This window comes from Osmerus eperlanus, chromosome 1 (assembly GCF_963692335.1).
Source record: "Osmerus eperlanus chromosome 1, fOsmEpe2.1, whole genome shotgun sequence".
NCBI lineage: Eukaryota > Metazoa > Chordata > Actinopteri > Osmeriformes > Osmeridae > Osmerus > Osmerus eperlanus.
The window spans coordinates 16,272,308-16,285,248 of record NC_085018.1 but is presented as its reverse complement, the minus strand read 5'-3'; the positions used below and the strand labels follow the sequence as shown (position 1 = coordinate 16,285,248).

Genomic DNA, 12,941 nt, shown 5'->3' with positions numbered 1-12,941 from the left:
CTCAAATAGCTATATTATCAAATAGCTTTTTATTCATTTTTGGTTTTCCCACTTTGTTGTACTGTAAACTTGTATCATTGTGCTCTGTGTGTTCCATTGGGGCTTGACTTGGTTACTAAATTGTTGTTTATACTGTAAATCAACAGATACAAAATCCTAGACAGCCATGAAATATTAGCCAATATATTATTTCAATTGTTTTTGACTGCAATATAATAAAACGATTTTAGATTCATTGTTGGAAACACATTTGTCAAACACAACAGCATGTTTCATTTGTTAGTGCAGCACTGCATATTAGTACCCCACCACCAACAGCATAGTTGGTAGAGTTAACAATCCACAAAATGATAATGAAAACAAAAAACATGTTCACTTTCTACAACATTCAGGTGATGGTAATATAAAAATGTCACATAGATAAAGCTACTAAAAAGAGAGATATGTAGCACACTCTTCAAGGCAATTATGAATGTTTTTAATGCCCCTCATCTGAATATCAGTATATAACAGGCTCCTAACTGTCACTTCTTTTATTGAGTTTAAACATTCATAAGTTAAAAAAAGAATCACTGATCATACTGTATAACCTTTAAATGTGTATGATATCTGCTCTGCACTCTCATGACTTATATAATTTATGATACCCAAGACTTAAGCAGTGTGTGGCCATCTGGCCTCTGGGTGAGAAGGCCTCGGTAGTCCCTGGCGGGTGCTCTGCTGCTGGTGAGATGCAGGCAGGTGTGCAAAAGTGTGAACACTTGGCCAGAGTTGAATGGACATGCCAGGTCAAACAGGGAGTATCCTCAGTGTGAACTGTAGACGCCTCTGCTCCAGTCTCTGACCCGACACTGTTGGGTGGTTTCCAGAGAAGCCTCCAGCCATCTGAGAAGTGCGATCTACCCCCATCTGTCCGCCTCCCTTGGGACCCCTGTTACCTTTGGCCCGCCATGTGTTCCTCCATAGCCTACATTCCTAAATCAGCGTCAGCCTGTGCCAGATACGTCAGTTTGGGGATGGCCTCTTTACACCCTCGCCAGAAACACGGGGAAACACGTCATAACACTTAAAACCTTCACTGAAAATAATCACTCCACAAGCCATTCTTGCACTACAATAGATTAGACTGCACACCATCAAGAGCTTGTGTCCAACAGTTGACATTGCTGTGCAATGTGTGTTAATGATCATTAACCTCAAAATTACTATTAGAGCCGCTGTAAAATCAGTGCACAGTAACATGAGTAGTTGTTAGATGACAAGAGTGGGCAGAAGTGTGTGGATTTATTTGAACTTCAGAATTTCTTTTCTACTAATGAGTGTTAAATGAATGATGAGGGTAAACCTAGAGTTTGCTCCTTCACACTGTGTTCCTCTAATACGGGGGACAACAAGACTCAAGACACCAGGCCAATTGCATTCCATCAACTGGGAAATGCAGTGAGCTTTAACATCCCCCTGTTCATAACTGTTTCCTGAAATGTCCAGTGCTGGCAGGATGTATGCAAAAAAATATGACGAAAAACGTTTTTCTTTTTTCCTCCAAAAGTTGCTGCTCACAGGCAAAAATGTGTTGATGAATGAAGCCCTCATACAAAGTGAGTTGCTGACAGCTCCAGGGACCTGGGGACCAATTCATTTGCAGAGCCAGTGTGATATGTTGAGATCATTCCCTCAGATGTCCCTGAAGCCTTGGTGATTTGAAAGAGTCATAGGCATTGCCGGCATTGAAATGTTTGCCTCCGAATGAATCCCATATTCATAGAGTGGCCACATTACTAGTAATTTATGTTTTCCAGTGAGTATTTATGGTCCTTCTTAGACTAACTCTAAAAATCAATTTTTGGTTCATTGTAAATTTTTTATTTTAGAGCAGACCTTTGTTTTACAGCCTGAAAGATAATTTTGATAAGGTATCTGTTGAAGACACATAATGCTTCCATGATCCATAGTAGCAGATTATGTCAGAAATTTGACACAATATAAGAAAACCATTTTTCTAGTCATAATGGTCACACAGTAGATTGAACATCTTCTATAAGGAGAAAATCACATGTTCAGTAAGTCTGGAGGCTGTGACCTGGATATGTGAAACAACCTACACTATAACTGGTGACACAGAAAAGGATTTATAGAGAGGTAGTGCCTATTTTTCTTCTCTACTTAATCCAGCCATTTTTCCAGTGCTGGGCCTTCTAGGCAAATGCTGACTTTGACCTGAGTTTTACATTATTTATAACAGTCTTGGCGATTTAGATGAAACACTGTAGGGGTGCTTTGCCTGAAAAGCCTCCCCTATGTGATTGGGGCCTTTAAATTTTGACCTTGTGCTTCAAGTCATTGAGGTTCTCTTTCCATTCAGCTCTCAGTGGCTAAGGCAGCACAAGGGCCCATTTTATTCACCTCTGTGAACTCCATTATAGGTACTAAAGCAAGATAAACCAGTCTTTTTCATGTCAAAGAACATCTTTGACAATAGGACTGTAATTGGACCTCCCAGTTTTGACTGATATGCTGCTTACTGTATAACCAAATGCTGATCAGAATGGGGGAATGATGGAATACCATTGCTCTTATGAAAAAATGAGAGCCTAACCAGTCCTTTTTTGTGAGACTCTGTTGTAAAGTACATCGTACATACCTGGTCATTGACATTGCATTGGCCTGCATGTGACTTAGGAAGGCCCGTCCTACAAAAAGAGTGGTACTCTCTACTGCAGTAGGCCTGCTTATCAGATGTGATTACAGCCCTGCTCCTTTATCCACTGTCTGGGCCCACCTCCTTGTTAGCCCATATGCATGTCCTGCGGCAGGTTGTTAAAAACAGCCTGCTAACAACCTTGGAGACAGGCATGACCCTGCCGTGACACGTTTAAGTAAAACATTTTTACAGCCCTTAAAACTTCCGAACACTTTCTCTAATATGACATTTAGAGAGAGCTCTTAAATCATGTCATATGAAATCACTTCAGAGCTTAATCTGTGGCAAAGATATTTGCAGGCTGAGGTTTACGAAAAGTAAAACAATTTAATGACATCAAAAACACCAATCAACATTCTTAAACATGCAATAGCTGTATTTGTACAAAAGTTCAATCAGGTTGATCTCTGTGTTAATGTTAAGGTATAGTTTACAAACAAACATATCATGGTACTGTTCTGCTGGAATGAGAATGGGTCCGGTGATATGCACAGAGCAAGGCTGCCATAATTACATTGATAAAACATAAACTTCTATTTTAATTTGTTTTTCCAATGAGTGGATACATATAACAGTATTACTTGGTTCCAGAGAGGCACATCGGTCCTGACAGCAATACTCTGACTGTCAGCATTATACAGGAAAAGAAATCGCCTTTTAGCTTTACATATACTGTATACATGAGAATGTGTTCTTTTTTGTCCCTGTATCTACGACGCTGTATTGTTATGTGTCAAATCCAATGAAGGAATAAGTTAATAAACAAATATTGTATACATATGAAATCATATTGAATAAATGATTGGCATATATAAAATCAAAGTCAACCATATTGACTTGAACTGAAAAGTTCAAACTTCATTTTCTCACATACATTTGTTTGCTACAAGAGGATTTACCATAATAGGCCTGACATCATAAGACAATGAGCAATTGGACTGAAGCACAATGTGGACAGGGAGTAGTCTTTTTCTTCTTTTGAGTGAATTACAAACAGTAGTTGCATTTCCAAAAAAACGCAAGCGCCCTAAAAGGTCTTCACTGCACTGCGGTAATATAAAACCCACATACAATATATATATACATTTGGAAATTATCATTTTGTTACAGCTTGATAAAACATAGCTCTATAAAATGAGAATGGCAGTGCAGTTGGCAATGACACATTACATTTCACACAAAATTGTGCTTGGTATGGATTATGTCTCTTATTTCCTATATTTCCTTTCCCCACTGAGAGTTTGATAAAAGTGGTGTCCTAAGGATGGATGGTGGCTCCTTTCCTCATGCTGGGGTCTGACAGGTCCCCTTGATCTCAGTGGACATCCTCTTTTCCTTGCGTCCAGCATACTCACCAATAAAAGAGCCATCCTCATTGAACTGGCCCTCCTCATCTCCATAGTCTGCCATGCTATCCCCACTGTCCCCTGCTTTGATCTCTCCGTTCAGAGAGTGCTGGCTGCCCTTCAACGGTTTCTCATCATTGTCACTGCACAGCACACAACATGGCACAGATACATGGAATTTAAAATCACCCCATTTCACTCATGGTTTAACTTCATTGTTGAGGACAGAGTACAGGCTTAAGAATTAAGAGCTTGAACGATGTGCTCCGGTGATTGGCATGAATCGTTTACCCCTCACTAGCATATGCAAATGCAATAATAAATGCATGTTAGGGGTATGTCAATCAACCCTGCCTTAACGGTGCGTTTGCATGAATGTAGATGGAAGTAGACTTGCTCGGAGTGAAATGGAATGCTGAGGTTTTACTGTACAGATGTCCTGTCATGCACATACAGCCCTGTACTATACTGCACTGATTTGTAACTACAACTATAGGGTATAATCTGTACAATAGTCAGCAGTAAATCACCAAAAATGTATACTGTATATAAATATACTATATATATATGCCTGTACATAAATACACAATATATCAGAATCAGAATCAGATTCTACAGATCAGATATATATAGGCAATATTCGTATGTCTATTGTTTAAATTGTACCACCTGGCTATCACATAAAAGACAGCAATTAGAAACTATTACAAATAGTTTTAAGATCATTAAAAGTGGCACAGAATGTAATTTACTTGAATGTGTGAGCCGCACCAAATTGATTTGACTTGATCATGTGTTTCTAAGGTTTCCAAAATGGGTTCATTTAGGGGAACATACACAGCACTGGAAGACAGCACTGAGACTGTCTCTGAGCCAGGATCCAGACTCCAGATGTCCCATATGGAGCTGGGGTGTGCAGACTCTGCTGATTGAAGTATTACACTGCATCATGGGAGTATGTTATGAATTGTACCACTGGAGGATTAATGAAATGAGCTCATATATTACTGCCCTTGAGGTGAGCTACTTTCAATTATGCTGATTTGTTTCCTTCTCCTACTTTGTTGGGCAGCCATCATTTACGATCACCCAGGAACAAATAGCAACATCTGAACAATGAGGCAGTTCCGTCAGATGAGCTCTACCACCACACTCTACCTAATAACAATGCACCATGAAGTGTAATACCACATCGACACTACTACTGTAATGTGTAAACTGCAACAGGGAACTTGTTGCTATTTATCACATACATTAGGCAGTTACTCAGCCCATCACATGTGTTGAACAGGGATTTCTGTGAGGGTCCGTATAAAGCTCATGCATGTGGGCTTGTCTTTCAGATCAGGAGAAATGCAGAGACATAGTTATGTAGGATCATATAAAACAATGAAAGGCAGGTTAACGTGATTATTGTTCATTGATGTGTGAGTCATCATGAAAATGGCTTGCAGTTTGGTTTACCTGTATTCACAGAATGTGTCATCATTCATCCCCTGGGATTCCACATCTGGATGAAGGTCTTCTTTCTCCTTTACTGCTCAGAGAAAAGGACAACCATTTAGTTTACCCTGAGCATTTAGTTTACAATTTACTTGTTAGCAGACAAGTGAGCACAGTAGCTCACTTATAATTGTTTCCACATCGTCTTGTACAGTTTCACACATGCAAACGTGTTTGATGTCAACAATGTCGTCAAACACGTCACCAATGTTTACATGTGAAGTAGGTTTGAGCTTGAGTCTAAATTGAGTGATTGTGTGTGAAAAGTAAACAGTGCATGTGAAATGGAAGATTACAGAGTAGCACTGGATTCAAGCAGCAGATCAAAGCAACATGTTCTTAGCTGACAAGAATAAAAACGGAGCACAAGTCAACCTGTTAGCCAATTAGCTGGAAAATAAATGCAACTGTACAGTATATTACCCCATTTCTTTTAAAGGCAGGAATGACAGAAAGTTACCATACAACATATCTCATCATCCGCTATGCTAGAATATTCCATAACATGTCTTTTTGTAGGGCTTGCTTGTGGAAATACAAGCACTCCATACATTAAATATATACTGTGAGTGCAAATATACACACACAAGTCTAGTAAATGTAAACATTTAGAATTCAAATTGTTTCAATACATCTTTATTTCTAGTTATTATACATACACTTTTGCACTTCTACAAGAGATTCCTGAATGACATATGCTTTCTATATAATAAGCAGAATGTAATGTAAATATAACACCACTTGATGCAATGATTACTTAACATTCAGAAGATGCTGTGTACAATGATGTTTGAGAAGGGACACTTACCGGAATACTTCCCTCCTTTATTTCTGTTGACAAAGCAGGCAATCAACACAATGAGTGTGAGAAGAGCGACAGCACACATCAGTCCAATAAACCAGCCCTGGGTAGAGATCCCTCCATGGATGCTTGCCAACCCTGAAGACAACAATACTCAATGACTTTGACTTGACTTGGCCTTTTCAAAGATACTTGATTGAATGTTTACATCGACAAATCCAAACCGATGCAAAGGCAGAGGTGAGGTAGTACAGGGACATGCTGCAACGGAAATGTCCCAGAATTAATATTAAACAGCTTATCTGCTTGTCTAATTAATCAACTGAAGAAGCTGTTCAAATGTAATTCCTCCCAGCAAGTAAACAGAGAAAATCAAATCCTATTGACACTGATAGGACCATGCATGGTACCTTGAGCCTCCTTCAAGGACAATGTTGTTTCTGCTTACTACTAAGTAACCATAGCTGCTGCTCCTGTGAGTCTGTTTTAGTTTGAGATCTTTGGTATCCCTTCTCACCTTTAGCCCTGGTCTTGATAACATCTTCAAATATACTAGAATTATCAACCCAGTTGTTAGTCATAAGTCGAACAGTGTACTCAGTCCCCGGTTCGAGCCCTTCAATGATGTGGAAAGTCTTAGAGGTGTTAAGTGCCTCAGATACCTTCCAGTTACCTTTACCTACAGAGGTGCACAATCGGGTAGGATTAGTATTCATGAGCACATACACAGACGTGTATTATGAAAACTGATGACACTAATCTAACACATATATAAGATTGAAAGCACACACTCACAGACATTGATACAGATGTTGTTACAGATGTTGTTACATGCCAACAAGGATTTCAATATAGCCTCCAAGCTACAGTTACTACAAAATGAATGTTAATGAACAGAGAAGGGATGTAAGCTTACGGTTGTTCATATATGCAATATATAACTCAGAATCCTTGTGTTCACTCGCAGGAATCCAGCTGATATTTGCTAAGATGTCACTAACCGAAGAGCTAATATTTAACAGAGCAGGGACTGACAGAGAAATGGAAGAGAAAAATGACAGAAAAGGGGTTAGTAAAGGACAGATATAAACATTATAAGATTGAGTGTGGTCATTGTTTCAGTACTAATGTATTAATCGAAGGGCTATCCATTTGTCTCCCGTATGAACGTGTCCCACTGTATATGTGATTTTTTCCCCGTAGAGTACTTGTGGCATGGGATGAGGACATCAATAATGCTTGACAGAAATGGTGAAACAATTCAAATTGTTGATATGGAAATGGAAGACGTGCAGCCTGCAAAGGTACATTAAAATCTACAGATAAACATGCATCCACAGAAAAACAAACACAACCACAATACAGAACCTTACTCCTCTGCTAACATGTACTACTGAGTCTCTTCTGTTTTCATTATTTTCATATATAATGTATACTGTAGGTGATCTTTAGCTTAATACCTCTACTTTTGTACTTGCACACTAAAGAGACACATTAGACTATGATCAAATAATCCCTCGCAACACTGACGTCATCACGATTTTCAAGAATTGGGTTGGGTGTGCTTATTATGTACACAAATACAACTGCTAAAGAAGGGATGTTGACAGCTGTTGTTCAATCTGGACAACAAAATACAATCCATTTCATTTCCCTCAGGCAAACATGCAAATCTTCAACTGTGTTTCCAGCTCAGGTGCATTATTTGCTCAGGTGATAATTCCGTACACAAGGACACCTGTGTCTGTCCTGCCCATCCCTCAGAGTACAAATGACAATCTCCAGCTAATGCTGATGTATGACTCTGTAACTATGGTAATTCCTGTCATTGGGTTGGTATGATGACTTGAAGTGACACAGAACCAGTCTAAAAATATACCAAGGCTGGCTGGCGTGTTTGTCACTGTGCCGTTCAACCTGGTATTAAACGCTGCAGAAAGCATCTGCTACCACAGCAGGGAGTGCATGCCCTGCCACACGTCCTGAAAGATGGCTCTTCAAAGTCAGGGAGCACTTAAAAAGGAGAGACCAGAAGATTGAAATATTCTGATCTATGCTTTCAACAGCTTCTACTTACCCACTTATCTCAGTGTCCCTTAAATATCACCCTCCGTGTAAGAGCCCACACCTCCTTCACTCTGCTCAAATGGACTTCTCCCTCAGCTCAAATGCGGCTATGGACATTGTCCCACCGCACTATTGTTTACCCAGTTGAAGGTTAGGTGGAAATGTCAGGTGACTGCTTGGTCAATACTCGGTTGTGTACAGGAGGGCTGGGCCCCAACAAATCAATCCTTGACAATTAGACATATTTGTCCTGGTCGAACTACAACACATGCTGTTCACACCGATGGCTAGTAGTATAGATCAGATCCTTTATAGTGAATTCCCCAATGTTCCATTTGGTAAAGTATTTGTTCTCATCTAACTCCACAAAACACAGAAGATTGTTTTTCCTATTTTAAAATAGAACAGAACTAAAAAGAGGATTGGTGGTATCCTGTCTGTGCAGTTGGATGTATCCTTTATACCTATGTTGGAACGAGTGGAATTGGTCACATGGGACACTGAAGTGCTTGAAGGTGAGGGAGTGGAAGACTGGCCTGGAAAAAGAGACAGATCTTGTGATTACCAATTTTTGAGTGAGGAAAAGGGGCTACTCTCTAGTGAGAAAGTAAGGTGGTTAGAACACATGCTGCCTGCAACCACAATCGCTGTGGGCTACTGTTAGCTTCTACAGTATAGGGCAAGGAATAATATTAGTCTACAACTATGCAATACATAGTCAGATTTGTTACAATGCTCAAATACATCTGATTGATTGTAATGAAATGGAAAAACAACACTTTAGTGTGTACTGTGTAGTGTGACTAAATTATAGTCACACAAGGCTTTGTCGATTTGTCTGCACCTTGTCTTACACTTTACTAGATAAATGTCGGAAACTACTGGATATTACACTCCATCTGATCTCTATGTCTGTCTTGCCCACCTGGCACCAAGCCTGCTGTCAGAACAAAAGTCAATATTCATTTAGAGATTCACTAATGAGCAAGGACTAAAATGCATTTATAATTAGGCTGCTCATTATCATTGTTATTGCAGAGGAAACCACAAAACTTTATCTAAAAAAGGTGTTGACATTTGCTAATGAAAAGAGGCATCAGCGTGCTCACTTCTTCTGGCAAGGGCAAACAACAGACAAGGGCAATTATCCACTGATGAGGCGAGGATCTGCATTTCATCTTATTTATGAAGACCTGTGTGATGTGGTTTAGTCATGGGAGACCTTAGTAGTGCGCTTCATGCCTGAGGCCGCTTCGATAATGCAGGCTAGGTCTGTTGTAGCACATTTATCAAACTATCAAATTACATTCATGCACCCAAAGCTAATGAGAGTTAAACTGACATGTCTACATCACAACGTACCAACAGGTATATCCAAAGAAAAGCAAGAGTTAATGGATGGCACTGTCAAGAAATCTGCATGTACAGCAACCTGCTTATTATTGGGATATACGTGAAGGCATTGATGGATTAGTAGGCTATTAATCTACAGTAAGAGTAATTGCAACATCTGCAACTCTACAGTAACAGAAATCTACATACTGAAGCTGACAGTGGAAGCCATTTTTGAGGCTGGTGAGAGAGAGGTAGAAAAGAAACAGAAATGCATTGCCAGGCAGACATGGACAGCTGTTGTGCAAGGTAAACATCACACAAAACACGAAATGTATCATTACACATGAATGCAAGAATGTGAATCCCACAGCAGGCACACTGTTTTCAGTTGCATTACGGAAAGCTTTGGAACATGACATGGCACTGCAAAGCATATCGAAGGCACGCATACACTATTGTGTCAGAAAGAATGAACGTTTTGTGACATTACTCTGTATCTGAAATATCCAGAATGTCAGAATTCACTTCAATGAACCACAGCCGAGTCAAAAATAGTCCTATTCAATCAAAGCCAATTTTTGGGGGTCGAGAAATTAGGTTTTATGTAGTTTTCACTGTACTAAAGAAAAAAAAACAAGATAACAGCTGTCAAACCATCTTTATAACTATAATTCTGACTCTAGAAAGCTACTGGTTAAAGATAATTCAAGTTTTGTTTTTAGATTTCCATCAGAGTAGAAAAATAGCATAATACAGTCGTATAATGGTGTGCAGTCCATTATGCTGAACATATATCCAACATTTCACAATGGCTTACAGCTTGCCAATTTCTATATGATTACACAAGTCAATATGAAAATCTACAGTTCCTTACGCTCAAGACAATTTTCTCCCTCGGCTGATTGTTTCATAGTACTTTCTCCCTCAGATCAATAACCACTTGCTCTTTCATGACAGTGACAGATGAAACCTTCTTTCTCACCTTTATGGTATTGTTTACCTAAAATAATTATTCCAATGGAGATATGAGAAGCTTGGCAGTCAGAGCCTATATAGTATTCCTTTAAGATCTTTACCTTTTCAAGCATCTTACATGATTATAGCCTGCCACCCAACTCAAACCCCTCCATTACCCCCACAACCTGAATCCATGTCCTGATTCTGTCCCCTTTGAAGTCTCCCCTGTATGACTTACGTGCTTCCGGGGTGGTTGTACACTCGTCGCTGATGGCAGGTCCACAGCCCACTCTGGTGCAGGAGCGCAGGTACAACTTGTACCTACTAACTGGCTCCAGGTCATGGAGGACCCACTTATTTATTTCAGGGTTGTTGATGTCCACTGCCAGCAGGTTCCCCACCTCCTCCGTGTCATTGACTAAACAAATAAACAAACCAGATTACATCTTGGACTATGAGACCACAGGGAACTATCTAATCTGAAGGCCAATTTGATGGATACACTCTCTTTGCATAAATGTCGAATTTGCATGCAAGTGGGTTTTAGCCACTCAAGCCATGTACTGTTGAGTCCTCCCTGGTGATGAATCTGACGGTCAATGTTTCAGTGGAGAACTGTGGAACCTGTGAAATATTAACTTAGCAAGACCTGTGTGAAACCTGGCTAAGCCCTTGAACAGCTGTTCAGCAGCGTTTAAATTCCTTGGCTGCTCCTGGCGCCCCACTGACAGCTGGCTGCATTATCCTCAACATTACACACATGACTTCCTTCAAGGGGACTTCAAACCCCCCACTTCAAAGGTTCTATCAGCTTTATCACGCTGGCACAATGAAAACGTCGCCTCTTCAAAAATACAGCATGACACTCAGCCTTATTGTGCAGCAGTGAAATCAAACTCAATTAGCAAGCAAAGCCTGAAAGGCTGTTGTTGAAACTTTGAGATTAGCCTAATCAGAGGTATTGTTTGAGGACATTGAGACACATGAATGGAAATGTTGTCTGTTGGCAATCCCCTGCCGGATTCTGGGTCAGGGTGATGAAGTCCCCACTAGACAGGATGGGGCCACTTACAGGAGACCTTAAGAGGCTGTGACACAGTGGCCTGTGTTCTCGCTGCTAAAGCCACACCATGACACAGGTCAGTGTATTTCTCCATAACACATTTCCCTTACACAGGCTCTGACCCAACGCTGACCCCCACTCCTACTAAAACAAGAAATGGTTTCCTTTTTTCACCAAACGGCTCATTGTGGGTTACACTATCACATCAATATCTCCACAAGGCATGACCAGGGCATCACCAGTCTAACTGCTAGGAGGGACCATAAGAGAGAGAGACACATACTTAGCTGATACTCGAGGAGATATCCTGTGAGAATCCCATTGGGTTCTAATGGAGGTGACCACACAAGGGAGACCGTGTGCTTTTGAGCATCGGCAACCTTAAAAATCCTGTTGTTCCCTGGAACTGACACAAATAACAAAACAGAACGCTGTAGTAAGCAGTGGGATGCTGAAGCCTAGATTGTTCTTCTGTTGTGGATGCTAAATCAATATGCTGCATGGGGTTTTCTCTCCTCTCAGACTCCCCCACTCCCCACCCCCACCTGCCCCTCACCGCCTCACCTCCCTCCGGGGTTTTAAAGTTGACGGGATGGCTGCCTGGCCCGTTGCCCCGCCCATTGAAGGTCATGACAATGAGGCTGTACTCAGAGAAGGGCGTGAGCCCGGCTACAACGCCACGGCTCCTGTCTCCAGGAAACGTTAAAGTGTTTTTCTCTCCGTGGCTCATCTTCGTTTCCAGCAGACTGCGCAGATGCCACCAGTTCACCTACAGCACAGCACATGAGGAGACACTGTGTACAGTGAACACATCACGGATTCAAATGGAAGGCGATGAAATGACTTATTGTGTTTTCACTAGTGGCCTGTGCCGAAGGACATTGAGCTGCCAGAGGTAAAGAGACAGAGGGGTGAGCAGGACACCAGATCGAGCCAGATGAGGGTCACTCCCTTTAAACTGTGTCTAAAGCCAAAGGGTTGTTGTGAGGAATTACCCGGTAGCCTCCCAGATGTCCATGCAGCTTGTCCTTGTGAACACGTGTCCAGCTGACCTTGACTACGGAGTTGTTCATCACCTCCACACCTACATCATCAGGGGCTGCCGAGGGGACTGCAGACGTAAACACACACGCACATGAACACACATAATGAATCAATGCCTATACA

The 12,941-nt window shown here is 40.9% G+C and overlaps 1 protein-coding gene across 6 annotated transcripts in view; it reads right to left on the bottom strand.

Annotated features, from left to right (window-relative positions):
• Positions 1–3,008: 3,008 nt before the first annotated feature.
• Positions 3,009–12,941, bottom strand: part of chl1b (cell adhesion molecule L1-like b) — a 48,263-nt gene continuing 38,330 nt past the window's right edge. For 3 of the 6 annotated variants that reach the window (XM_062463764.1, XM_062463779.1, XM_062463772.1), the window contains 9 exons: positions 12,770–12,885; positions 12,339–12,543; positions 12,058–12,180; positions 10,950–11,129; positions 7,269–7,382; positions 6,870–7,031; positions 6,359–6,490; positions 5,512–5,584; positions 3,009–4,190 (listed from right to left, as the gene is read on the bottom strand). In XM_062463764.1, the coding sequence (XP_062319748.1) occupies positions 3,986–4,190; positions 5,512–5,584; positions 6,359–6,490; positions 6,870–7,031; positions 7,269–7,382; positions 10,950–11,129; positions 12,058–12,180; positions 12,339–12,543; positions 12,770–12,885 (1,310 nt within the window). In that variant the 3' untranslated portion in view covers positions 3,009–3,985. Of the gene's footprint in view, positions 4,191–5,300; positions 5,384–5,511; positions 5,585–6,358; positions 6,491–6,869; positions 7,032–7,268; positions 7,383–8,893; positions 9,992–10,949; positions 11,130–12,057; positions 12,181–12,338; positions 12,544–12,769; positions 12,886–12,941 lie in introns of those variants that run through there. The other 3 variants (XM_062463787.1, XM_062463796.1, XM_062463806.1) reach the window with 3 other exon arrangements.